The sequence below is a fragment of the Sebastes fasciatus genome, chromosome 19, assembly GCF_043250625.1.
Source record: "Sebastes fasciatus isolate fSebFas1 chromosome 19, fSebFas1.pri, whole genome shotgun sequence".
NCBI lineage: Eukaryota > Metazoa > Chordata > Actinopteri > Perciformes > Sebastidae > Sebastes > Sebastes fasciatus.
Window position 1 is genome coordinate 8,676,845 of NC_133813.1, and position 25,511 is coordinate 8,702,355.

General features: G+C 39.6%; 1 protein-coding gene across 3 annotated transcripts in view; it reads left to right on the plus strand.

The window, feature by feature from the left end:
* The window catches only part of tcf4 (transcription factor 4), a 230,164-nt gene extending 204,976 nt beyond the window's left edge, over positions 1-25,188 (plus strand). For all 3 annotated transcript variants that reach the window (XM_074616972.1, XM_074616974.1, XM_074616975.1), the window contains 5 exons: positions 8,337-8,475; positions 12,740-12,890; positions 13,555-13,784; positions 14,333-14,480; positions 16,722-25,188. In XM_074616972.1, coding sequence (XP_074473073.1) covers positions 8,337-8,475; positions 12,740-12,890; positions 13,555-13,784; positions 14,333-14,480; positions 16,722-16,770 — 717 coding nt within the window. In that variant the 3' untranslated portion in view covers positions 16,771-25,188. The remainder of the gene's footprint in view (positions 1-8,336; positions 8,476-12,739; positions 12,891-13,554; positions 13,785-14,332; positions 14,481-16,721) is intronic.
* Positions 25,189-25,511: the final 323 nt, after the last annotated feature.

The following is a 25,511-nucleotide window of genomic DNA, read 5'->3' on the forward strand; positions in this document are numbered from 1 at the left end:
TGTTATTATTTATTTGCAGCAGATCAACACCCATGGTTTTGGAATGGCTGTTTGCAATTCGTTGTTATACAACATCTAGTGTGTTAAATTCAGTCTAATTATTCATGTTTTTTTTCTAGTTGGCAGTATTGTGCTGCTAATTTATTCAGTGATGTAATACTAAACAAAAATATGTGTAAACTCTGACCTTCAGCTGGTGATCATTGTAAAGTAAACAACCACAAATATCAAGACAAAACAACAGTGTCTTCAGAAAAGCATTCGTTTCTATCAGAAAGAAATCTTCATATATAGCTACCATTCATTTGATAAACGTGGGCTGTTGTGTTTCTCCTCAACTTATATGTTCCTGAAAGGATGAATTATAGTACTGTATATGTTAATATACGGCGCTATAGTATGGTAATGTTGTTTCAATGCAGTCCGCCTTCACTGTTTGTACTCAAAAGCTGTGTGATATGAATATTTATGAGGAAAAGAGGTTATGATCATTGGACGTTCGTGTGCAGCCTCGCGTTCATGTAGATGATGAGATGAATAAACCTTAACAGCCTTGATAATTGCTTAATACAACATGGTTTTCAGTCTCAGGTTGAGCGACGAAAATGCTAAATGTTTCTGTTAGTATGGAGGACCAACTGTGACAAAAACAAATCAATAAATGAATTCACCTTATATTGATATTTTATAATATGAATGTATATATTGTAGTTAAAATGAATCGGGGAAAAAAAGAGCTAACTTAAAATAATTGAAGAATACAAAGATCTAAAATATATTTGGTATGTACATATATATTTTGAAAAATAGCTAATAAGGTCCACTTACTGTAATGGTATCTTACATTCTTCATCAGCAGATATAGTTTTGCCTGCAGATAAGTGCAGTTGAAAGCTCCACAAAAGGCTAGTAAGTGAATCATGAGTTAAGTATTTTTTTTCTCAAACTACTATTTCCTTTGTCCTTCACACTCAACTATTAAAGATTATTTAACACTATAAATATATATATAAATATATAAATGTGACAACCCCAAAAAAAAGAAAAACTTAGGTAGGTAATTAATTTGAAAATGTAAATAATAATAATAATAATAATAATAATAATAATAATAATTATGATAATAATAAAAATAATAATAATAATAATAATAATAATAATAATAAAAGATGCAGAAAAATATAAATAAAAATGTGCTTTAACCTAAACAGTAATCATAAATCTGAAGTTAAAATATTGTTTTGTACTTTAATATGACATAAATATAAATACATGATTTTATGCTGGGATGACACTTACTTACTACTTTACTATCATATTTAAAATGTCTCAAATGCATCAAAGCACAAAGGCCACATAATGACAATCTTCGTGTATTTTTCATTCAGTATTAGCAGCTCATCCAGATGCATTTTGCTCAGAAATTGCTTACCTCATAATGACATTTTTCCAAATGACATAGAGCAGCCTTCTCCCTCTTCCCTCCCTTTTCCTCTGTTTCATTTTTCTTTGTTTATTGACATTTTACTCGACGGAGGAGTCTGTCGTCCTTCACTGAGTTCGTTACACGTAAAATTAGGGAAAAAAATACATACATATCACGCCACTGGAAAATGTTGCTGTGCTTTTTTCCTCTCATGGAAGTTCTCAACACTGGGCTCAGTGTGTGTGTGTGTGTGTGTGTGTGTGTGTGTGTGCACGCATGTGTGTGTTGACGTCGCTACAGCAGGTGCTTTCTGTCAAGTGTTCAGTTTTCACAGAGGAGAGACTGTTCAGTTTGAAGAATGTTCCACCATGTGTGTGTGTGTGTGTCCAGTCTAGTTTGTTTACAGTTCAAATAGCTATGCACATTATATCACATCTACAGAAATGCGTTGCATTCACAATATAAAACTAAGCTGAGAAGTGTAATCATTGTGTTTGTATTTCCTATTAGTATTTTGGTGAGGAAAAACTGCCATGACCATTTTCAAAGGGGTCCCTTGACCTCTGACTTCAAGATATGTGAATGTAAATGGGTTCTATGGGTACCCACGAGTCTCCCCTTTACAGACATGCCCACTTTATGATAATCACATGCAGTTTGGGGCAAGTCATAGTCAAGTCAGCACACTGACACACTGACAGCTGTTGTTGCCTGTTGGGCTTGAGTTATACATACATTTGCACAAAGCAGCATATTTGCCCACTCCCATGTTGATAATAGTATTAAATACTTGACAAATCTCCTTTTGAGGTTCATTTTGAACAGCGATTGAGCAATTAATTGCGATTAAATATTCTAATCGATTGACTCCCCTAATCCAGATCTAATGGTCATATTTCCAGGAAATATCCTGATCACATTCCCTCTCCCCTGGTGTTGAACCTTTACCGCTTCATTATTACATCTCCTCCTTTCATCTCCTCCTCCTCCGGTGTGTTTTTTTCAGACCGCGACAATAATTGAAAACGACAAAAGGAAATTGCAGAAATCCGTCTAATACGGGCTGAAATATTACAATTTACGGAGTTAGTAAATTGACAGTTTATTCTTCTCTCGGGCGTGTTACTGCTGCAGCAGAGACCGACTTGTCCCTACTGTTTACAACTGCATGACAAATCTGTCTCTCTGTGTGTGTGTTAGAGAGAGATCTCTTGACCCAGAAATTCCCTTCTTCCTGTGTAATCAGCACACACACACACACACACACACACACACACACACACACACACACATTTTAGATGAACACACTTCCCACTGATCAACAGCATTGCAGATGACAGCTACTCAGCACCTCCTCCTCTATCTCTTGCTCTTCTTTTTTTTTTTTTTTCTTTTCAATCTGCTTTATTGGAATGACATTTATATATGTCTGTGTCGCCCAAGCAGAGAAAAAAAGTGAAAATAGCATATAAAAGAATGGGAAAAGTAGGCAATGGTGATAAATAAAGTTTTCAGTGAACATTAAAACAAGATATATGAATATTTTATTCTCTGTCAAGTAGCTTTATTTATGCTGTAATAGGGCTGGGCATCAACTCAGTACTTTTTCAGTTACCAACCAAAATGTCTATATATCAAGTATCAAAACTGTCTGGTCAGATTCTTTTTTTACTTATTGTTTGAAAAGATATTTTTCTAATATAAATTAGGAAACTTTTCTAACGAACGTAAAAATGCTCCTTGGTGGTGCATGTCCGACCCCGTCTCCTACACATTCTCACTCCCAACGCGCTTGGTCAGTGCCCCTCGGCTTCGGAGACTGACACACGGGGTACCCCTTGGTAGGGTTAGGAAATGGTCGTGGTTGACGTTAACTTCACTTACTAGCGACTCACGTGACTCACGGGACTGACTATAGAGTCGAGTCACGTGACAAAATAAGTCAACGTTGCTTTTAGTTTCACACGGGACACAAACAGCGGTCTCCTGGTTGAAAGTCTTGTGTTTGTTTGACCCATCCACCACCAATCCTGCCCACCCTTAGCGGACTCTCATGCTATTAATACTACGTTACTTGCTTCGACCGTCGAATAACGTCGTGTGGTTCATATTGGAGTTAGTTGAAAGCCCGGTTCGTCATATACTGCTGCTAAAGGGTGCCTCCATGTGTCGGTTAGTGCCGAGGGGCACTGACCAAATGGTGGTATTTGACGAGTTGTAAGTGAGGATGGGGTGCAGTCTCCTACAAAATTACGTTCTCATACAACAAAACTGCATTCTCAATTACGTTTTGGGGGAAATATATTTTCTCCCAGATTACGGACGCAGTTTTAAAGTCTTTTAAACACATAGTTAACGTTATAAGTTGAAACAAAACAAAACAAAAAAATTCAACAAAATTACTTAGTTAGGTTTAGTAAAAAAAACAATCATGGTTTGGCTTAAAAATAATGTGTTTGTTACGGTATTAAGCTACGGGCGTAAATTGAATTAAATCAATGTTGACTTTCTGTTTCACAAGGGACACTAACAGCGGTCTTCTGGGTGAAAGTCCTGTGTTTGTTTGACACCGACCTCCTCCTTACGCAGACTTATGCTGACTGTCATTACAAACGTATTTGTGATAAGTAAAAAAAAAACGTAATTCACAACAAAATACCTTTCCCTCGAAACGTAATTTACAATACAATTTCGTTGTATGAGAACGTCATTTTCAGGAGACCAGGCTGGCATGTCTGACATTAAGCAGCTCACAGGATGCTGTGAAGAGAATCATGACTTTGGGCAAGTGTTCAGCAACCAACTGTCAGACTTTAGAGGGTCCTTAAACGCACCAAACAGGAGAGTTTTTTGGTTTTTTTTACATTTGTTACGGTGTTGTGATAATACAGCAGTTAGCGGTGACTGTATGTAAAACTCTCCCTGTTGGTGCATTCAAGGACACTCCGACATCTGTTTTTTCAGAATTGGCTGCTTAAAGCTACTTTTTTTTAAAAATCAAACAAACAAACAAACTTCATACTTTTCACAGCAAACATATGTGCGTCTTATTTGTTTGGGTTTGATGTTCAGACGCAACATCGCATGATTGTGATGCTTTCCAGCAGTCGGTTAAATCACAGATGCCCGGGTGTCCTTGAATGCAACTCTGACAAAAATCAGAACAAATCAAAACAAACGCTTTGACAAGATGATCCTAACTCAAGATCTACTTACTAGCTTTTACCGCAGCTTGCAGTTGTGGCTGACAAAATCAACAACTTTGACTCGCTGTTGTTTCCATATTGTTATTGGCTGCACGATTAGGTTTATCTGTCATCCAATCAGATGTCTTTAACCTGAGGGACGGTGGGCGTGGCTGTGGTTTATGGTGACTGTCTGAGCTACACCAGCGGCAGATCAGTTTATGTGTAATTTATTTATATTTTTCTCTTCCGTCTGTCTCCCCGTCTTCCCTCCTCATTGAACTAAATCAGGGAAGAGAGAAAGGAAGGCTCGTTAAAATATAAAAGCCCTCCATTAAAAATGTACGCCACCCTCTCTGTCTCCCTCGCTGCTGCCATTTTACATTTGGGAATCCAGGCGGTGATGAAAGGCAGAGAACGGAAAGGAAAGACGAGAGGCAAATAATAAATAAGGGAGCAAACAGACGTATGGAGGGATAGACGCTCAGTTTGAAACACGCACACTCACAGAGACGCACACACACATGCATGCAGACAAGCGACATTTTATGATATTTGCATGGAGCGAGAGGGGAGTTTGGCATGTGGTGGGCAAGACCTCGCTGTCAGCCAGCTGGATTACCACACAGACAGAGGGATTTGATTTTCTAAACAACTTTATTTACACTATGGTTATCATACAATACATCTAAAAAGTCTTAACATAATAGTGTATGTATTTAAAAAAAAAAAATCTATACATGATCTGTTATAATCTGCTCCGAAAATGAACAGGTGTTAAATAATGCTACGAATTTATGCAAAATTTTGGCGAGGAAAAACTGCCATCGCCATTTTCAAATGGGTCCCTTGACCTCTGACCTCAAAATATGTGAATGAAAATGGGTTCAATTGGTACCCACAAGTCTCCCCTTTACAGACATGCCCACTTTATGATAATCACATGCAGTTTGGGGCAAGTCATAGTCAAGGCCGCACACTGACACACTGACAGCTGTTGTTGCCTGTTGGGTTTGAAATGATTTGTTATGATTTAAGCATATTTTTTATGCTTAACGCAGTACCTGTGAGGGTTTCTGGACAATATTTGTCATGTTTTGTGTTGTTAATTGATTTCCAATAATAAATATATACATACATTTGCATAAAGCAACATATTTGTCCACTCCCATGTTGATAAGAGTGTTAAATACTTGACAAATCTCCCTTTAAGGTACATTTTGAACAGATCAAAAATGTGCGATTAATTTGCAATTAAATATTTTTAATTGATTGACAGCCCTATAGTGAAAATAAAAAAAAATGTATGGGTGTGGAGTTCAAAAGAAGTGATCTTACCAGACCTCTTTGGGCCGCTCCTCATCTCTGCTGTTGGTTAAAGGCTACATTAGCTGCTACTAGCATAACACACCCGATTTTCTGACCAAACTGTTGGCAGTCGAGTTGTATCATGGGTAATGTAGGCACCATTCTGGTTCTGCTGACGTTATTTTACTGTGCCAGAGCCAGTGCAGGTGTCATTAGATTATTTACAGAAAATGTAACTCTTAAACCAACGTATTTGTTCGATTAATATGACAAACAGTGAGTTAAGTGTAACCACCACCACAGCTTCTGTTTCAACCAAAAATGGCTAAATGGATTTGTAACTTACTGCTAATTGGTCTGGGCAAAAATACCCCCTGCCCCCCCCCTCCCAAACAGCTAGCATGAGCATGATGTGCTGAATGATGAATTGAAATGAAATGGCAATTTAGTCCGATTATCACCCTATTAAGGAGCCTCCACACTGTGTCCACACGCTGCCATTTCACAGCATTCATGTAGCACCTTATACAGATACGTATCTGTCAGGATTCATATCCAGCCACCGTCCTGCTGATGTGTTCAAAGTAAAAAGCTCAGAGAAAGGAGGGTGTGTGTGAGAGAGAGAGAGAGAGAGAGAGAGAGAGAGGCCATTCTGAACCGCAGGACACCACGAGAAAGCTGGCATCACACACACACACACACACACACACACACACACACACACATGAAGAGAGCCCATCTCGTGCCAAAACAGTGAGTCCCTGCTGGAAGCTGCTCGGTGCTCTGGGAATTAGAAATCCCACAATTAAACATATGGGCATTAAGATAATTGTCAGTTGTTGTGCTGTCGTGTGTACATGTTTGTATGTGTGTGCACGTGTGTGCGTGCGGCAGACAGATGGATAGGATTCAGCCAAGCACACAAACACACACACACACACACACACACATGCACCCCTACGGTATTTCCCTGATAACACACATGAAAAACAAGAAGACACACTCGAGTTCCAGTTAAAAAAAAAAAAGTGTAAATATACATGTCAGACATGCAGATATGAACCTGGACTGAGACACACACACACACACACACACACAAGAACAGGCAGCCTGGAGGAGCAGAGCACACCTGAGTTGTACTGTACTGGAAAAATGGACGAAAAAAAACATCGGATGGTGTGTGTGTGTGTGTGTGTGTGTGTGTGTGTGTGTGTGTGTGCGTGTGCGTGTGCGTGTGCGTGTGTGTGTGTGAGACAGATGGACATCAGCGTCGTAGAAAGGCAGAGGATGCCCTCAACAGGCCAAATACAGAACTACAACATCTGGAGGAGAAAGCATTTGATATAGACTAGTCCAGTGTTAGATCTATTTTCCTGTGTTGATTTTTATGACCATTTTTGTATGGTTGAAAAGTGATATTTTTCTCCCTCTCTTCTGGTGTTACATTATTATACACAAAAATAATCAGTGGATCTAGTCACACAACACTCTATTGGCCAAAATAAGCAACAATATGATCTGGAAAAAATACAAAGCATTTTAAGTAATTATGAAATAATTAATAGAACAACCTGCCACTGCTGAGGGTAGTACAGAAGTCAAGTTTTAGGAATTATATTTATTAGAGTTGTCAAAGTTAACGCGATAATGCTAATTCTTGAAGACCCCAAATTGTCATTGCCAAGGACTGCTTGCTCTATTTGTTGTGCATATGAAGAATAATAATGAACTTGAGGGTACCACATAAGTCAAGTGTTTTTTTACATTATATTTATATAGCACAAAATCTAAATCTGGCCACAGTCTGAACCTTTTGTTTTATAATTATTTGCGCAATGCCAACGCAGAAAAAAAGAAACGAAACGGTTAAATCACTGGAAAAGAAATTTAAAAGAGTTGGACGTTGAACGTGTACAGTAGCTTTCTACAGGAGCATAAATAACAGACAACAACATAAAACCATCTGGTCAACCTCAGTGCAGGACTGTTAGCATTGGGACATTTGGGTGACATGTTCCTTCATTACCATGAACAGACACACAGAGACATGATTCAATCCCACATACACCGTCCTGCTGCCCCAAATACTCACTAGAGCACCAAATGTGGATTAATCCGCCGCTGAAAATAGTCCCCAACAAATGCACTGTTTCGTCCTGTTGGAGTAATGTTTGCTAAAAACTACAGTGCCCAGCTGTTAGAGGAAAGAACCTGTAACAGCAAAAGTAAAATGACGAAGTTGTCAAAATGGCATTTTTTATGAACTGTGATTTAAACAAACGTCATTCCAGACCGAAAACAGACTCAGACCACATCTGGACTTTAGAAGTTAGAATTTGAGTCAGTGTTTGTGTGCTTGTATCAACTGCAGAGCGCAAATAGAAATCCCTCACCATCTTCTTCACTCTGTCTTCCAGGTGGGCTCTCACAGAGAAGACGGCAGCAGCGTGGGCGGTTTGCGTGGCGGACACTCGATGGCGGGTCAGGGGCCGGGGCCTCAGCTGCCAGCTCAGTCGGCCACCTCGCCGGACCTCAACCAGCCCGACCCGTACCGCGGTAAGACCCTTTCAAACACCAGTTACATACTAGTTACACCGAGCATCCCATTAAATCAGGATGACTATTCTGCAAGGAATGTCCTCCTTCTGATCGCGTTAGTTTCTTCTTTGTATGGACATTTTATGCTTCAGTCGTTTCAATTCAAACATATACAGATTACAAGAAAAACATACCTGCGTCCATGTGTCCATCATTTATAGTTAGTTAGTGAGTGATGACCAGAGTTGCTAATGGACAAACTGTAACAGCATCTGCTGTTTCTGTTCATCTGTGTGTTCCCATTAAGGCACAGGCATCCCACTGGTATCCCATCATGCACTTGTGCACACATACAAACATACCAAATTAATATTCCAACCCCATATGATAAAAAATAATAATAGAAATAATAATAATAATAATTATAATAATTATAATTATAAAAATAAAAATAATAATAATAATAGTAATAAGAGAATAACAATACTAATAATAAAAGAAAAAAAATAATATCGAGGGAGCAAAAGAAGAGAAGTGGATGAAGATTAAGAGAAATAAGAAATTAAAAAAGGTTGTGAAAACAGGACGAAAAAGGAAAAGAAGACGATGAAGGTGAAGAAACATGACATGAAGGGAAATGAAGAGAGAGAGGAAAGACATACTGTAAAGATGAGAAAGAGGAAGATGATCTCAAGAAGATCAAAAAGAGAAGGGGGCAAGATGATTAGTAAAGGTGATAATGAAGGAGATGAAAAAGAAAAAGCAAATGTAAAAGAAGGACATGAAGTGAAGGAAAAGAGTTAGAGATGAAAAACAAGATGTAGAGGAAAACAAAAAAACAAAGGTATTAAAAGGAAGATGAGGTTGGGGAAACTATCTGAGGTCGAGGATCAGCAAGTAGACGCTTGCAGGTGCACACGTGGAGTCAGATCTCAGCTGGCAAAGCCTGGACGTCACCGCCCGAGCGGTAAAAGAAAAACTTAACGAGGAGGGTAAATAAATATATATGTGTGATATGAATATGGAGGAGGAGAAGTGTATATGAGCCCGCTGCGGAGCAAATTAGCCCTGAGCTCGTTTTTTAAAGGCTGAAAATGAGTCTGCTGGCAGCAAAGTTCAGCGAGCGGCAGCCAGAGCCAAGTGTGTAATGAGGTGAGAGAGAGAGAAACACACACACACACACACACACACACACACACACACAGAGTTGAGGGTGTGTAGAGGCTGTAAATAGAGAGTATTAAAATGGTTTTGGCAGCAAACACTTCAAACTCAGTAGCAGAGCTGTGGTTTCCTCTCAATTTCAAAATAATTATGAACAGTGAAGATTTATATTATATTCATAGTATATTATGTTTATAAATATACAACATTTATATACAGTATATATATATATATATATATTTCAAACAAGTTTTATCAAGCCATGTCAGTTTTTCTTCGCCAAAATTTAGTGCACGTTTGGAGCGTTATTTAGCCTCCTTTGCCACAAGCTAGCTATGACATGGTTGGTACCAATGGATCCTTTAGGTTTTTTAGTTTTATATGATGCTTTGATGCTTTAAAACTGAAGTCAGGTGATTTTATTTTATTTTATCTTATTACATTGATCAGTTTTTTCAGCCATTCTGTTCCACAACCATGCACAAAATATTTCAAAGCCCCTGGAAACTTGGCTTCAAATATTTAGTATTCCTTCATGAGAATGAATATCCGTCGCTGCATAAGAGACAGAGTTAAAAGCGGATCTTTAGGTATATATTGAGTTTAATAGTCAAAAACTCAGCTAATCTGCCTCAGCAGTATTGTGTGGGTGTTGTTTGATCAGATTCGATTGGCAGTGACCAAACAACCCACCGACTATCATCAGATTCTGATTAAAATGTTGCTTAATTCTGATTGGTGCACTGAAGCATGTGATGCTACTCTATGTCGAGTGTGTTATAGGAGAATGGGATAAAGCAAATGTACAGCAAAATTGTTCTAACTTTGGTAGAAAATTGGTTTTCATGGACATTGTGCATGGTCATGGTCAGTCGTTTGCAGATTTGAGCAGCTTTTCCATCTCCTTTGTGCAATGCATTGTGGGTCAGTAGGTCATCAACAGCAAATGCGAAACAGGCCGATTTCGTCTGCATTCTTACATCTTTGGGTTTACTTCATTTGTGTCACTTTTCCAGAGTGAACACGCTTCAGAATTAGAATCCGCCTGGAGTCAGTATGTAGTCTGGCGCTGAGGACGCGGCTACGGAAGAAGCCAGGAAGTAACGTGGAAGAAGTTTAGAAACTGGAAAAGCTGCACTGATTAGGACTGAAACATATTTATTATTAACATTAGTGCACATAAAACTGAGAAACACAGCTGAAAACACGTGGTGTTGACAAGAAACCACATTAGATCAGAGAAATTAGGACTCAGACTAAGAGTCAGACTTTAAAAATGTTCCCCTCAGTAAGTCTCCTACAGTGTCCGTCTGTGTCTGTCTGGCTTCAATCACACATTCAGAGTCACTTCTCACAGTTTAAAGCCTTGTTAAATGCAGCTATTTATGCACAAACACACGGCAATTGTCGGGAAAGAGACGCACACACAAACCAAACACAGACCGTCACTCAAAGCTGCACACAAAATGCCTCCAGTCAGGCAGACGGAGATTCAAAATGGCCGAGTGTTGGTCGTGTGTGTATGTGTTGTGTGTGTGTGTGTGTGTGTGTGTGTGTGGGAACAGAGCAGAGTGTTTTGTGTTGACTGAGAAGTTGGCAGCGTCCCAGTGACGGATCCATACAGACGTCAAATAAAGGCCGCTGTGTTCAGCTGAGGAGAGAGAGGCAGATAGAGGGCACAGACGCTTCACGTCTGCATCACGGCTCTCCCGTGCCGCCATCTCGGAGGTCGACTTGAGAATGCCACGTTCGCACTACGTCAGGAGTTGAATGGGAAGAGCGGGAAACCCCTTACATATTCTTCATTTTTAACCATTGCTTGCCTAAATTAGTCGTTTTATCCAAATAATTATGCAGTTATATTGATTAATTGTATTCGTATTTGTGACACAGATACAGAAACAGTGTGTAGCTCCTTTTTGATGAACTGAATTGTTTCAGTGGTAATATTAAATGTAGCTGACAGTGATGGAGGCTTTGCACCGTTTTATTGACACTTACTGTATGTGGTTCTTATGCAAAGTGGGAGATGCTATTGTCAGAAATTATTAATATGTGCGACTTGGAATTGCAACTACCCGGATGCTCATACAGTAATAACGGTTTATGAGATATGGCTTGAACCCATCAGAATGTGCACATATCATCTAATCATTTTTATTTGTATTTCTGTTACTGCGCCTTTATAACCCTCTGAACCCCAAGCAGTTTCAGGACATAATTCTAAGTTTTTTTACTGGATCTGGTTCATGTAAACAGTTTATTTTTGGAGAAATTTTAAATGAGACATGCAGAATAAAGTGATTTTGATGAAATATCACTATTTTAAGCACAGATTTGTTTGATTTTTCTGATAGAAGCTTTCATCACATTTGTTCAAGGACAGTTGGAAACTTGAAAATTCAATGTTAAGTTCAGTTTTTACAGTTTCAGGCTATGATGAAAGGTGTATTTTTGGTGATTTTTCAAAGTAAACATGCCTGTCAAACCCGCCGGCGGGTTGTGGGGTTCGGAATATAGAAGTGTGAGTTTAGTAAGAAATTCCAACGTTCACAACCTTTCCACCCTGACCTCTTCTCTAGACAATCGTAAAACAGTCTAAAAACGCCACGCTACTTCCGCCTGTGCTGCTTAAGCTGGAGACATACATGCTGTTGACTACGCTTTTGCGCGTGCACGATGCTGCCTTCCTTCCATTTGGAGCGTCAGTTGTGTACGTAGTCCGAAATTAGCACGACGCAAACGCGCGGTTAAAAAGCAAGTATATCTCCGGCCTTAGGGAGCACAGTAATCACTGCAAGAGGTGGCTTGTCAGGGGAAAGTAATCATAGGCTATTTTGAAGTGTTTGAAACAATGACCAATGCTTTCATCGTGTTCATCAAATTGAAACAGTTTCATGAACATGTCTGGATTTGTCACCACCTGGAGTAAAGTCTGAGCACAACTTAAGAGGGTTTATGGCGCCATGCTGCTTGTGCCTTTACTACTTTATGAGAGTCAGTCATTCGGACTACTTTTTGAGGACATTCACTGCAACGGCAATCAAGTAACAAGTGGTCATATATTGTATTTATCTATGTGCACCTTCTAACCCCTCCTCTCCCTATTTTCCTGCAGCCCTGTCCGGAGGCCTTCAGGGCCAGAGCGCCTCGTCCGTCAGCTCGGAGATTAAATCAGAGGATGAGGGGGACGAGAACCTCCTGGACTCAAAGTCCCGGGATGACAAGAAGGAGGACCTGGACAGCAAGGACCTTAAATCAATTGAGAGGTTAAGATCTAACTTACCCCGGCCACCTCTCAGGCGTTCGCTTCCATCAAACCCCTCAGCTGGGCTAGGACACGCGTTGTCCCCAAAACACCTACATACATGCTCCAAGACCTTCCTTGTTCAAAATGACATTGATAAACAAAACTCTTCCGGAGACAGAAACAGAAACTGAAAGTCAAGATGTTAAATTGGCTCTTTTTGTTCTCATTTTTTTCATTCGGCATTTTCATGGGATAGGGCAGGTAGTGTAAACATGAAAAATCCCTTGATCATGAGGCAGGGCTTTTACTTCTAATGGAGTATTTTCACATTGTGATGTCGCTACTTTGGCTTAATTGAATTATATAACTGTTTCTTCCACCACTGGGCAGTAACCACAAATTAATAATCAGCTGTGGTAAATTGGTCTTATAAGGAAAAGAAAAGATAACCAGTGTTTTGTAGTTTTGAAAGGACACAAGGAAGGACTTTAAGCTTTGAGTGTTTTGGGAACCAGCCTTTGGACTTTGATGAAGTGACCAAGCCCTGTTGGCTGTTAATTTGTCACTTATTATCATCTTGTGAAGGAAATTTAAACTGAGCTTTCTTCCTCAAATCCTCCCCTTCCTCCTCTTCCTCCTACCCTCATCCCCTGCCTCCTCTTCCCCTTGCTTGGTCACCGTAGCAACAACGACGACGAGGACCTGTCTCCGGAGCAGAAGATGGAGAGGGAGAGGGAACGGAGGATGGCAAACAACGCACGGGAACGTCTGCGCGTCCGCGACATCAACGAGGCGTTCAAGGAGCTGGGCAGGATGGTGCAGCTGCACCTGAAGAGCGACAAACCTCAGACCAAGTTACTGATACTGCACCAGGCCGTCGCCGTCATCCTCAGTCTGGAGCAACAAGTCCGAGGTCAGTTTCATATATGACCTTTGACCTCATCAACTGCACCACATTGATTTGCTTTTATCCTCATTTGTTTATTTATTTATTTATTTGATGCAACTACACTTATTATTATTATTATTATTATTATTATTATTATTACAAATTAGCCACAAATTCACGGACTGAAAATTACACGGTCCAGCTGTATACTCTTGTTTAAATTCTACTGTTCTATTTTGTATGCAATAAGCAATTTTAGCTGCAGTATTATTGGGAACTTAAAGGATAAAACTGGTAATATTCAAAATTTGCTTTGGGGGGAATTAAAGGTGGAACTCAGGGTTCAAGAGGTTAAATATAGATTTGTATAGATATGTAGTGCTCCAAGAGCTCCAGGAGAGGGCAGCAGTGGCACCTGTTGATTGTGTTCAACCTGTCTGAAGTTCTTTGGCTTCTTGGCTTCAGTCTCACTGCACAAATAGTGACCATAGTGCACAAAGGACATTTTACAGACAGAAAACAGCAGGAATAACAGCAATCCCTCCCCTCTCTCTCTCTCTCTTTCTGTCCAGAGCGAAACCTGAACCCCAAGGCAGCCTGTCTGAAGCGTCGTGAGGAGGAGAAGGTCACCGCGTCATCGGACGGGGCTCCCCTCTCGTTGGCCGCCGCGCACCACGCCGCCGCCGCCATGGGCGACGGCTCAAACCCCTTGGGACAAATGTAAAACTCAAGCAACATCTCCTCCCCCTCTGAATGATCAGAAGATTTCACTTATAAACTAATCTGCTGTTGTACCTTTAGCTCAAACCAAAGAAAATCGGAATTCAGAGACCAGTCCAGAAACTCAGAGCAATCATTTGATAAATCATACCATGAAATTTAAAATATGGCAAACCAAACATTGGAATACGACATTCCTGCTTTCAGGGTCAAAAGTGACCTCGAAATATGGACAAGTTGTCTGATATGGCTTAATGTGGCGTCTGTGTACTTTTTAACCATTTGTTTCCTGCAGAATAGAATTATAGTAAAGGTAACAAAAACATGACTGCGGTCGAAAAGTCTCTTTTGGTTAGGAAGGTTCCTAACGGAGTGAAATGACCCGGAAGTATCTAAGTGGCAGCCATGATAAGATCAAGCCTCCTGGGTGTTGATGCAAATTTTCGTAGTGGCTAAACAGTGGTATTACAACTTCTGTATCCGTCACATGATGCCATTGGGCCCAAAAATACTTTTTCCCATAGACTTACATTGGGAAACAGACGTCTGCTCTATGGGCCCAATGGATGCGGAAGATCGCCAGATGATCCGGGTACTTTATCACTCGGCAGTCCAGTGATTTTGGCTTCATGCGCCATTGAGCAACTGTTGGATATCAGATGGATAATTTCTGCTGTCACTCTAACGCAAGAACAAAAGGTTAAAACTTACACAGACAACATGTAGACCTGATGCCATTTAGGTCAAATTTCTTCCATTACTTGAATGAATTTCGTTCAGTTACTGACAGCTAATGTCTGGCAGAGCTGACGATATTTCAGCTGGCTAAAAACAGAGGCCATAACTCAAGTTTCTGTCTGGTCTGGGTACATTTTAACAACAGATTGGTAGTAAGTGTGATTTTTATTGTGTGACTGTGTGTGTTTGTCGCTGTTCTTTGTTCTCTACAACTTTGTTTTCTCTTAAAACACTCAAATTGTATTTGTGTTTGCATGTCGAGTCGTGGAGCAGGTTAACTGCATAACTGAGCTCATTTCCTGATGTTCTGTAGTCTTGAGGTACCAAAGGTCCTTGATAAGGAGCTGGAGGGACCTGAGACAAAACCACACAGAGTTTCTTATCTGCAAAAGCTTTACAGTGAAAGAAATGCACCACGCCACCATTATAAACGAAAAGCCATTCCTTGGCTTTTCATTTATACAGGTTTCAGGTCATGAAAGTCACCAAGCACATTAAAGACTCTGTCAACTTTAAGTGCAAGAAAAAGGACCAAAAGCATCAAAATGTTACAGGTTCATTAGTAGTGCCTGTGCTGCAACTAGGCATCCTTGTTGGTCATGTCTAGAAGGTAACCCCCAAGTTGCAAAAGCTCTTGCGAGACTCGCTGCCTGACGACCTATGCTAACCCGAGGCTTATTGAAAGAGGCACGGTCACGTGTCATCAACGCGTCATATCTTTGGGGTATAACACATGCGCAGTAAAATCTGGTCTGCTTCGCCGAAATTGAGCCAATTGCAACGCACGACAGCAGCTTCAGTTAACCAACCCAGATCAATGCCTTACCATCATGCTGTTAATTTCAATGGCTGCTCATTGAAATGATGTGGTCGTTGGTGAAGTCAGTTAGGGCCCTATCTTACACCCGGTGCAAAGCGGCATACAGCACAGCGCAACTGTCATTGCTATTTTCAGACCGTCGCAGTTGTCATTTTCACGCCCACGTTGTGTAAGTAGCAAATGGACTTGCACTCATCTGTGCGCCCATTGGCGTGTTGGTCTTAGAATTAGTTGTGGTCAGGCGCATTGTTGGCGCATTGCTATCTTGAGGCAGCAGAAAGCGATTGCGCTTTTTAATCAACAAAAACCTGGTCTACCACTAGGGGCCGCAATGAGTTGACGTTAAAGTAAACTCATTACCTCCACCAAGGCCGAAGCCCTAGGAAGGAGGTTATGTTTTGCACCGCGGTTGGATTGTTTTTTGGTTTGCTGGTTTGTTGGTTTGTCCGTTTGGAGGATAACTCCAAAAGTCTGCGATGGATTTGAATGAAATTTTTTGGTGAGTGTGGCACAATGAACAATCCATTCGATTTTGGTGGCGAGGGGGGGTCAGCGACGTACATGAAACCTGCCTTTGTGGAGGTCTGCGTTCTCCGAGTGCACTTCTAGTTTTTTCTATGTATTTGTGTGTAAATGTCCCTCCTCATTCCCCCTTCCTATATTTTTTCTCTTTGTCTCGCCAGGTCCAAGGTGCCAGAGTTCATCAAGATGATGAGTGACCACTTCCTCTGACAGCGTTTCCAGGACAACCCGGCAATCGATCAACCCCGTTGTTGCTTCAGCCTGACCAATCAGATTCTCTGGATCTTCGGCCTGACCAATCAGATCAGCCTCCTTCTCTCCTCTCGTCTGTCTCTGATCCTCCTCTTCACCTTCGTCTCTCTTCTTCTGTCGAGAACACAAACTGCAGAGTCACATTAGTCGCTTTCGTCACTTTGCATCTCCAGCCGAAGTGAACTGGATGCTACTTTGTGGAGACGTTAAACGGCCGCTGTAACATGGCTGCTACAAAGTGGGAGCTTTTGACACAAAGTGACAGCAAATGGACAAACGTCTTTGGAATCACATCATCCAAGAAATTCTTCTTCTTGTACTACTTGTTTTATCAGCATTCCCAGTTTTAAAGAACAAAAGGGTTCTATATATAGTATATATATATATATGAGAAATGGAAAAAAAAAATGACAACAAACTTGTTAAAAAAGTGCAACTGGACGCGGGCAGTGAGGAGGGTACGGGTTGGGGAGGGTTGTTCAGAACGGAGCAAAACATATCACAAGTGTTTAAAGAGTTTGTTTTTTTTAAAGCAACATTGTGCAGCTGTTGTTGAATGCAGCTTCAGCGCGTCTCTGACTGAATGGCAATCTAACGCCACACTGTGGATGAAGCTGTGCCTGATCTCCTCTTGGATGCAAACCAGTCAGATAGATACACACGGAGAAGCAAAGCAAACAAAACAAAAGAACAGGAAAAATTCCAGGAAGTTTCACGGAAGCAAGCTGCCCACTCATACATCCCCTTACAAACCACGCATTTTCACAGATTGAAGTATAAATTAAAACCTAGAAGATATTAGGTGCTTGATATGCTGAGTCATTTGAACAACAAATTAAGTTCGCAAACGCTTTTTGACGATCATAGATGCCTAGAAAGAAACGAGGCTAAACAGGAAAAACGGGGGCAACTCGTTCTTCCCCTTCTAATGCATTCCCTCTTAACCTGCAAACATTTACAGTAGATTGTCAGTGTAAAAAAAAAAGAAATCTGAACATGTTTATGTATCTTTATTAGTGTTTTGGCAAAATTGTACGAACTGCTAACTTTTTAGTGTGATCACAAATTCAAAATCCTGGACAGTTGTACCCAAATGGCCCGTGTGTATCTACTGGGAGGAAGAGAATACCTAAAGAATCAATCATTGAATCAGTTTATCAATCAATCAGCGAGTGACTCCAGAGGGACTGGGGTGTTTAAATTATTAAAGGTAGAGGAATTACAGAAGAAAAAACACAAATGAAGAATCATGCAGTAATGAAAAGTGTACTTCTAAATGCAGCAGGAAGGTTTTTTGTCATCTTCATTTGAGCTTGTTATCGCGGGTTTGTAGTGCAAATGCAAAAACGAGCTCCAGCAAACATCCCGCGCCAGAGTCTTTTGTCAGATATTCGTCAACATGGGCACTAGGTAGAGCAGGCAGAGTTTGAAATGGTGTCCAGGCCTTTGCTGAAATCGGAGCACTGCTGGGCAGCTGGTTGAGACGATGGACAGATGATACAAATGGGTCGCTGGATGAGAGGGAAGAAGGGGCGGGACTGAGCACTGAAGTGAATTCTATTCCACGTTTAGCACATTCCCTGAATCACGATCGCTCTACTTGAATCGAGTGGTCCGGATGTCCCGAAGGCCTGAAGACGTTTTGGGAGTCATGGAAGAGTAATTATTTAAGTGGGCCAACATCCTGAGGAGCTAGAGATAAGAGGGAGAGGAGGGAAACATCTAGAGGTCTAAATGATGAAGCAAGGGAACAATCATCATGGTGAAGGGGTGTATACTTTTCTTCTGGGGGCCAAGCAGCAGTAGTCAAAGCATTCCTAAGTTGGTTTCATTAGGTTCCCTCATTTCCTGGTTTAGTATCTGGCCGATCATAACCCCTCAACCTCAGATTGCCCTGCCCTGAGTAACAACCTTGGGGGACTTTCTGATTGACACGGGCTGTCTTGCAAAATAACAGACAAGTTCATTGTAGTTGAGATGTCTGTTTTTGGGACCATTAGCAAATTTCATTGGCCTTGCATCCTTCATTATAGAGACTAAAGACTCGTCATTCGTCAGTGTCTGGCATGCCCGACGTAGGGTTCAGACATTCTGATTACCTTGGTTTGCTCAATATACATGTAAATTCAAAACATTTTGTTAAAATTCGGCATATTTGAATCAAATTAAACCAGATCAGTACTCTACTACGTCTGGGGAAGGTCCAATCCACAAGCCCAACCATTAATAAAGTGTATCACTTCCGAATTTCAAAGTGCCACCTCTTGTGCTTAGACTTACCCAGGTTTCTTGGGTAGAAGTTCAGAAGAACATTGACTTGGGAGTGATACCGGATTGGGAAAGAAAGTAATAGGATCAGGACAAAGGCAGGACTGGCATGTCATGATCGTGACCAGGTGAGAACTGGAATTAATGAATCAGGTCCGGATAGGTCAGGAAAATAAATGTAATGTTTATTGCGTCGGTATGCATCAAGGTTTACCCTCCGGCAACAGGCGAAGGTAATTTGAATATCTGCAAGGACGTCTATTGTTTTCTGGTGTCAATCTGAAACTCCCCTTTCACCCTTGCCCCAGTTTGAACCTTCCACAACCCAGGCCTATGTTTAATACCCAGTCCCAGTTCTGTCTTCTCTGCTGACCCTAGCCTTACGAGCCCTAAACCAGAGCCCTAGCCCCTCTCCCCAGCCTCGTGCCCCACCTAAGCGGTCCCACAGATGCAATTTGAACATTCACACTTCTACCAATGTGCCTTTTTAGAGTTCATATCATTCGAGTTGCCAGAGGAGGACATTTACCTGGTCTTTTAATAGGATGCAAGCTTAGGGAAACCTGTTCTTAGTCGTTAGGTTCTATGCAGTCAGGTTTTTTACCAGACCTGGGAATTTAAAAAAAGCTAAAAAGGAAAAAAAAGTATTTTTTGGATAAAAAACTAAACTGTATTTAATGTACTGTACGCTTATATGTAAGTAGACAACGTGTTCTGGCTTCGAGCCAATGAGACAGACGCTTGATTTAGCAAGACGAACCCCCATCCAAAACCCCCCAACCCCACCCCCAAGTTCTCCATAACCCCCAACCCTTCCTGTTACAACCCCCAGCCCTGTTTCCATGGTGAACAAACGCGTCTCTTCTTGTATTATAGCTTATCAGCTTTTTATCAATATTTGATCGGCTTGTCCGTAAGCCAATGTAGTCTTCAGTACAAAGTGTGTGGTCGTATGTTGTAAAACAGATTTTCTTTTTTTTCTCTCTCTCTCTCTCTCTTTTTTAAGAAGAATCTTTTCTCTTATTACTTTTTCTTTGTCTGTTCTGGTTTACATGTCTATTATAGAAAATGTAAAAAAACAAAACAAAAACAAAAGCAAAAAAACAACACAATTCGCAATCCGACAGCATTGTTCTCTGTCGTTGGTCATTTTGACGCGGTTAAAATCGTACCCAATCAACAGGAAGGCACGGAAACTGGAAAAGAATCTATTTGAATAAATCAATCTATATATAAATGTACAAAAAAAATATATACGATATATAAGGAGGGTGCCCTTTTCTGTTATTTTTTTATTTTCTGTTGCAGAGGAGTGTTTGCTTGGGGAGGAATTATTTTCTCAAAGACTGAACTGGCAGAAGTTGGCGAGGCCCCTCAGTGTTATAAATTTTCAACTGACTTTGTTGTGTTCTCCGATGTTGCCATGACAACACCCTCTGACTAGTACGGCACCCTGCGCAGGACAAAAATGGGACCGGAGTTCCATCAGCTCCATTCACTGCTATCTATCCAAGGCAACAACACACAGACGTTTGTAAATTGTATGCAACAAAATGGCAAACTTTACCATTATTTTGAAATTGTGTATGTAAAAGTTATATTTTTACATGTAGACTGTTGTTATTTTGTGTTTTAGAAATATGTCGTATCGGTTTTTTTGTTAAAATATGAAAAAGTAAAATTCAGTGTGTGTTGAAAAAATGTGTCACATTGAAAATGTAGTGAGGTCAAAGGTTCAGAATCATTTTTTTTTATTATTGTTTTTCGACATTATGTTTATATCTGTGGAGAACATTTTTTGAGGGTTCGTGGGAGGAATCAGAAATCATAAAAGACATGATATTTGTTTAATTCTCCATGCCTCATGACATTGCCATTTTTAAATGTATTTTTTGCAGAGAAATTTGTAAATAGTCATAAAACATTTTCTGTGGGGTTTCTGTGGGGTGAGGACTTGCCAGTGAGAGGCGACGATGATGAACTTGTTTTGATTTTTAGTGAGGTTGTATTCGTCCGGTTACAGTAGACAGGTGCCAACTTTTAGTTTCAGTCAGTGGTGCTCAGTACTGTTTGTGGTATTGGTTGACCATCTGAAGTGTGTAAGTCAAATTATTGTCTTTGCTTGCACCAAGAATCACTGGTGTCAGAGCCGGAGTGGGTCCTTTTATTTGCCATCTAAAGAATTTATTTTGATTTTCAAGGAGGAAAACAAGCTGGTAAAAAAAAAAAATACCTGTTCTGTAAAATGCTATTCTTAGGAAAAGTGCAAATGCAAATTCATAAAAACACAGGTTATCATAACTCAAAAATACCTGAGTTTGTTATGCAAAATTCATTTTGATAATCAAAAATATATAACAAATGAAAGTTGGTTATAACTTAAACTTATAACCTTTTTCAGAAATTGTTCTAGGGTGGTATAACAAAATGAATGATTTTATATTTGATTACATAAATTATGACAAAAAATTAACTGAGGTACGTACCAAAAGAATTAATTTTAGTTCTACCTGGTGGCTTCGGGCCGGCTCTGACTCCTGTGCATTAATATCTCTTCAAGATGGGTTGTAAATGTTGATTAAATGAAACACCCTCAGCACCTGATTCAAGATTAATATATGAACATTTTGTAAAAGATTGGAGTGTCACTAATATAAAAAAGCAGGTCGTCAGCAAACAATCTTATCAGCTATTTCCCCAAAAAGATATCAGATCATGTGCAAGGCAGTTTCAGTCATTTGTTTTTAGTGTTTGCCATTAAAATTGAGCTTTTTGTCAAAAGGAAAAGCTGCTTTGAATCGGACCTAGGTAAAACACTAGGATTGAATCTGTCAGTGTAAGTGCTAAATGTATTTTTTACGTAATGTTATTTTTGCGATGCTTCATTTCGTATTTTCTCTTTGTTGTATAATCAATTCATCTCCCGAATTACAGTATCTTCATTTTTATGTTACCCCTGATGTTTCTATTAGCCACAATGTTAACTTTTTTTTTCTTTTCCCTCCTTGTTGTACATACACACCTCATTTCTCTTTTTCAGTGACTGTGCCATGAGCTTTGTAATCTGTTACTCTGTACCAGTTTTACTGCAATAATGAGTTGAATTCAAAACGGCCACTCCTGTCCTTTGTTTTCCCAGGAAACATTTCTCATTTTACCCATGATAGTTAACCCCATTTAAATGAACAGGTATACTCGGGTATACACCAGACACAAACACTAAACAACATCAGTAGCACAACAAATCTCAAATTTGGTACATCTATATAATACTAAATTTAATTTGTAGTGTTTTCGTCACAAAAGAATTAAAAAACTTTTCAAACAAATGACCAGTATGGATGTTAACATGGCACTTCTTTTGCAGAAAAGTACTATAGTTCTTGTGAAAGAAAGAAAATGACAAAATGACCAATCAAATGATAACAGAAAGTTTAAATTGTACAAATGTCCACTGCCAAAAAAAACTATTTAAAACTCCTGCCAACATTTCACATCTCAATTAAGGCATTGACTATATTTCCAGTTGCATAGTCATAAACCTGAAGAAATGATTTACCCTGAAGTATCTTACATTTTGAGAACTCAGATTAAATTAATTTATTCTTGGGACCTAAGCTTATTAAACTTCACCAGTATTTTAGTTTTTATTAAATAAGTTCAGTTAAAGAATTAAAGTTCAGAGGTGATTTTAAATCCAAAAGCTGATGCTGATGACCATGAAAAAAAGGAAAATAAAAGAGCACTCAGAGAGAGAAGACCTCCGCCAAGGCCATGCCTTTTCTTGTTATGTTAATGAAAGTGAAAAATAATTTGTGTATATGGCCTGTGATTTGGATCCGCTCCAACATTTAATGGGTTCTTCCTTGGCCCATGCTACACGCTTCCACCAAGTTTCATAAAAATCGGGTCAGTAGGTTTTACATAACCCTGCTCTCAAACAATCAAACTGAACCGAAAACATAACCTCCCTGACAGAGGTAATAATGCTTACCGCCAAAAGATTTGATCATTCTTGGGACCATCCTTCTTTTAGGGAGGAACTATTTAAAATGTATTGAATGATGTGCTATTTATTGACATGGTTTTTCAGTTGGTTATTCCCTACCATACATTCTCTCCAGTCAGATCAGTTTCATCTCTGTGCGTCCTTTACAGACGTAGGTCTAAGATATGTTTAGCCAAGCTTAGCAAAATGACTGCAAGCAGGAGGAAACTGCTAGCCTAACTCCAAAAGAGAAAAAAATACACCTTCCAACAACTCCAAAGATGTCTGATTTACATGTTGTATCTTTTAACAAACAAGCTAGTCACCGATCCATCCAAGTGTCAGCTGGGTTTTGTTGCCAGTAGATCTAACCTCAAACATGGCAACTCAACAAATAGCTTCAATGCTAACTGCTGCTAAAACCACAGTGTCTCCTTTTAACAGTTATATTTTTACAGCTATTCAAGAAACATATGAACCAGACAGACTTGGAGTTGATTTTCAGGAACACAAACAAACCACTAGAAATATGCAGGATTGTGGTGAAGTGGCCATTTGAGATGAGCTGAGGATTGATGGCTACTGTACAGTTTCTTTGAAAGGTTTTGAATTTAGTACATCTAACTTGGTGAAATATGTCAGTTTAAGAGTTGTAGTTGCTGTAAGTCAATTAACAACAACATGCACAGTTTAATCCATCTCATCCTAGCTTGTCGCTATTTTCCCGCCTACAAAGGTCTGATTGGTTGATTGTTTCTCCAACTGGTTAAAACAGCCTTCAATGACAACAACAGCAGACGTGTTTGAATCAGTGAACAAAACTGATATCAGCAGTGACTCAGAGGTCAGGATCCAGGATATGATTTATTATTTGGAGGGCCCAGAATTTTCAAAATAAAAGAAAAATGTTAACACAATTTAGAAATACCAGGGAATAATTTCTTGAAACATTAAACAAATAAATATAAAAAATCCCCATGGCATACAGTACACTGGACTTTCCAACCACAACAACAAGCACAAATAAACAGTCGACATGACGTGATGTCGACTCATCTGCTTATTAAATTCATCATGTTCTCTCTGTAAGTATGATTTGTCATTTTCAAAGACATGCTTCATTTTTTTAATCATTACGTGAAAGTGAAAATATGAACTGTGGCCTTTTTTCTTTCTTGTTGTTCCTTGTGATGCAATTCAGTGAAGAGATGGAAGAGAAAAAAACAAATACATATAGCAGAATTACCCTGTTATCAGTGCCTGGGCTTTTTGTTAAAGCTTCCTTTGTCTAGTGCTCTTTTGCTATGGATTAGACTTAGTGCACCCTGTTATAGAAGCAAAATTTAAAGTTAATCAATCGTAAATTAAATTATATTTGGCTTATTTTTTGCAGGGGCAATCCTTTTATACCATGAATACTGAAAAGAAAAAGTAGAGAAAAAAAATAAACGTCAGATTACTGTAAAACAGAATAACTACAATAAAATACTCCACTTTGTAATTTTTTGGAAATGTTCAAAAATGAATGATGAGAATAATTTGTTACTTTATTTTATTATATTTTATTTAAGATGTTTTAATTGAACCATGTGTTACTGAAGACGAGCCTGTGAGGTTTCCTGTGTGACGGTCACGGTTAGAGGCCACAGTTGGGGACGTCCCATCCCAGCTGGCAACAGATGATACAAAATATCAGAAAAAAAAATAGAAATGAAAAAAACATACAAAAACACAGCAGTTACACTTTTTCCCCAGTGTGTGGCTGAGTGCCTCAAATCTGTATTTCATTGTATTTTTCTACACTCCCATTTTCTTAATTATTTCCGGTTAATGTTGTATTCTTTTACTTAGTTTTTATGTTATATAATTATTAATGTCCTTATGGTTGCTGTTATTGTTGATGTTGTTATTATTATTATTACACTTTGTTTTTTATTGCAGATCAGTGGAGATGTTGGGGGACAAGTTCTTTTTGATTTCTGTGCTGAGGGTTTTATTCTTCCTCGTACCAGCCCAACAGTTGGCCGTTCGTTGCCTGTTGGTTCTCATCTTGTAGTTATTCAATGAGGTTCATGTTCATGACCGTTCTGTAGCAATAAATGTGCCATTTTTATAATGCAGCGCTTTGAATGCCTCTTTCTTTTCATTCTTTACACCGTGGAGGGAAATGACATGCAGAGCCAACTTGGTCCCACTACCAACTCGTCAAATACTGCCGATTGGGCAGCAACCCTTGGCATCGGAAACAGATGCACAGAGGCACACTTTAGCAGCAGTATGTGACAATCCAGGCTTTCAACTAACTCCAACCCGCGGCATTATTTGATGGTCCGAGCAAGTGTCGTGGTATTAATAGCGTGAGTGTCCGTTCAGGGCAGGCAGTAGGGGTTCGTTCATGGGTCAAACAAACACAAGACTTTCAACCAGGAGACCGGTGTTCGTG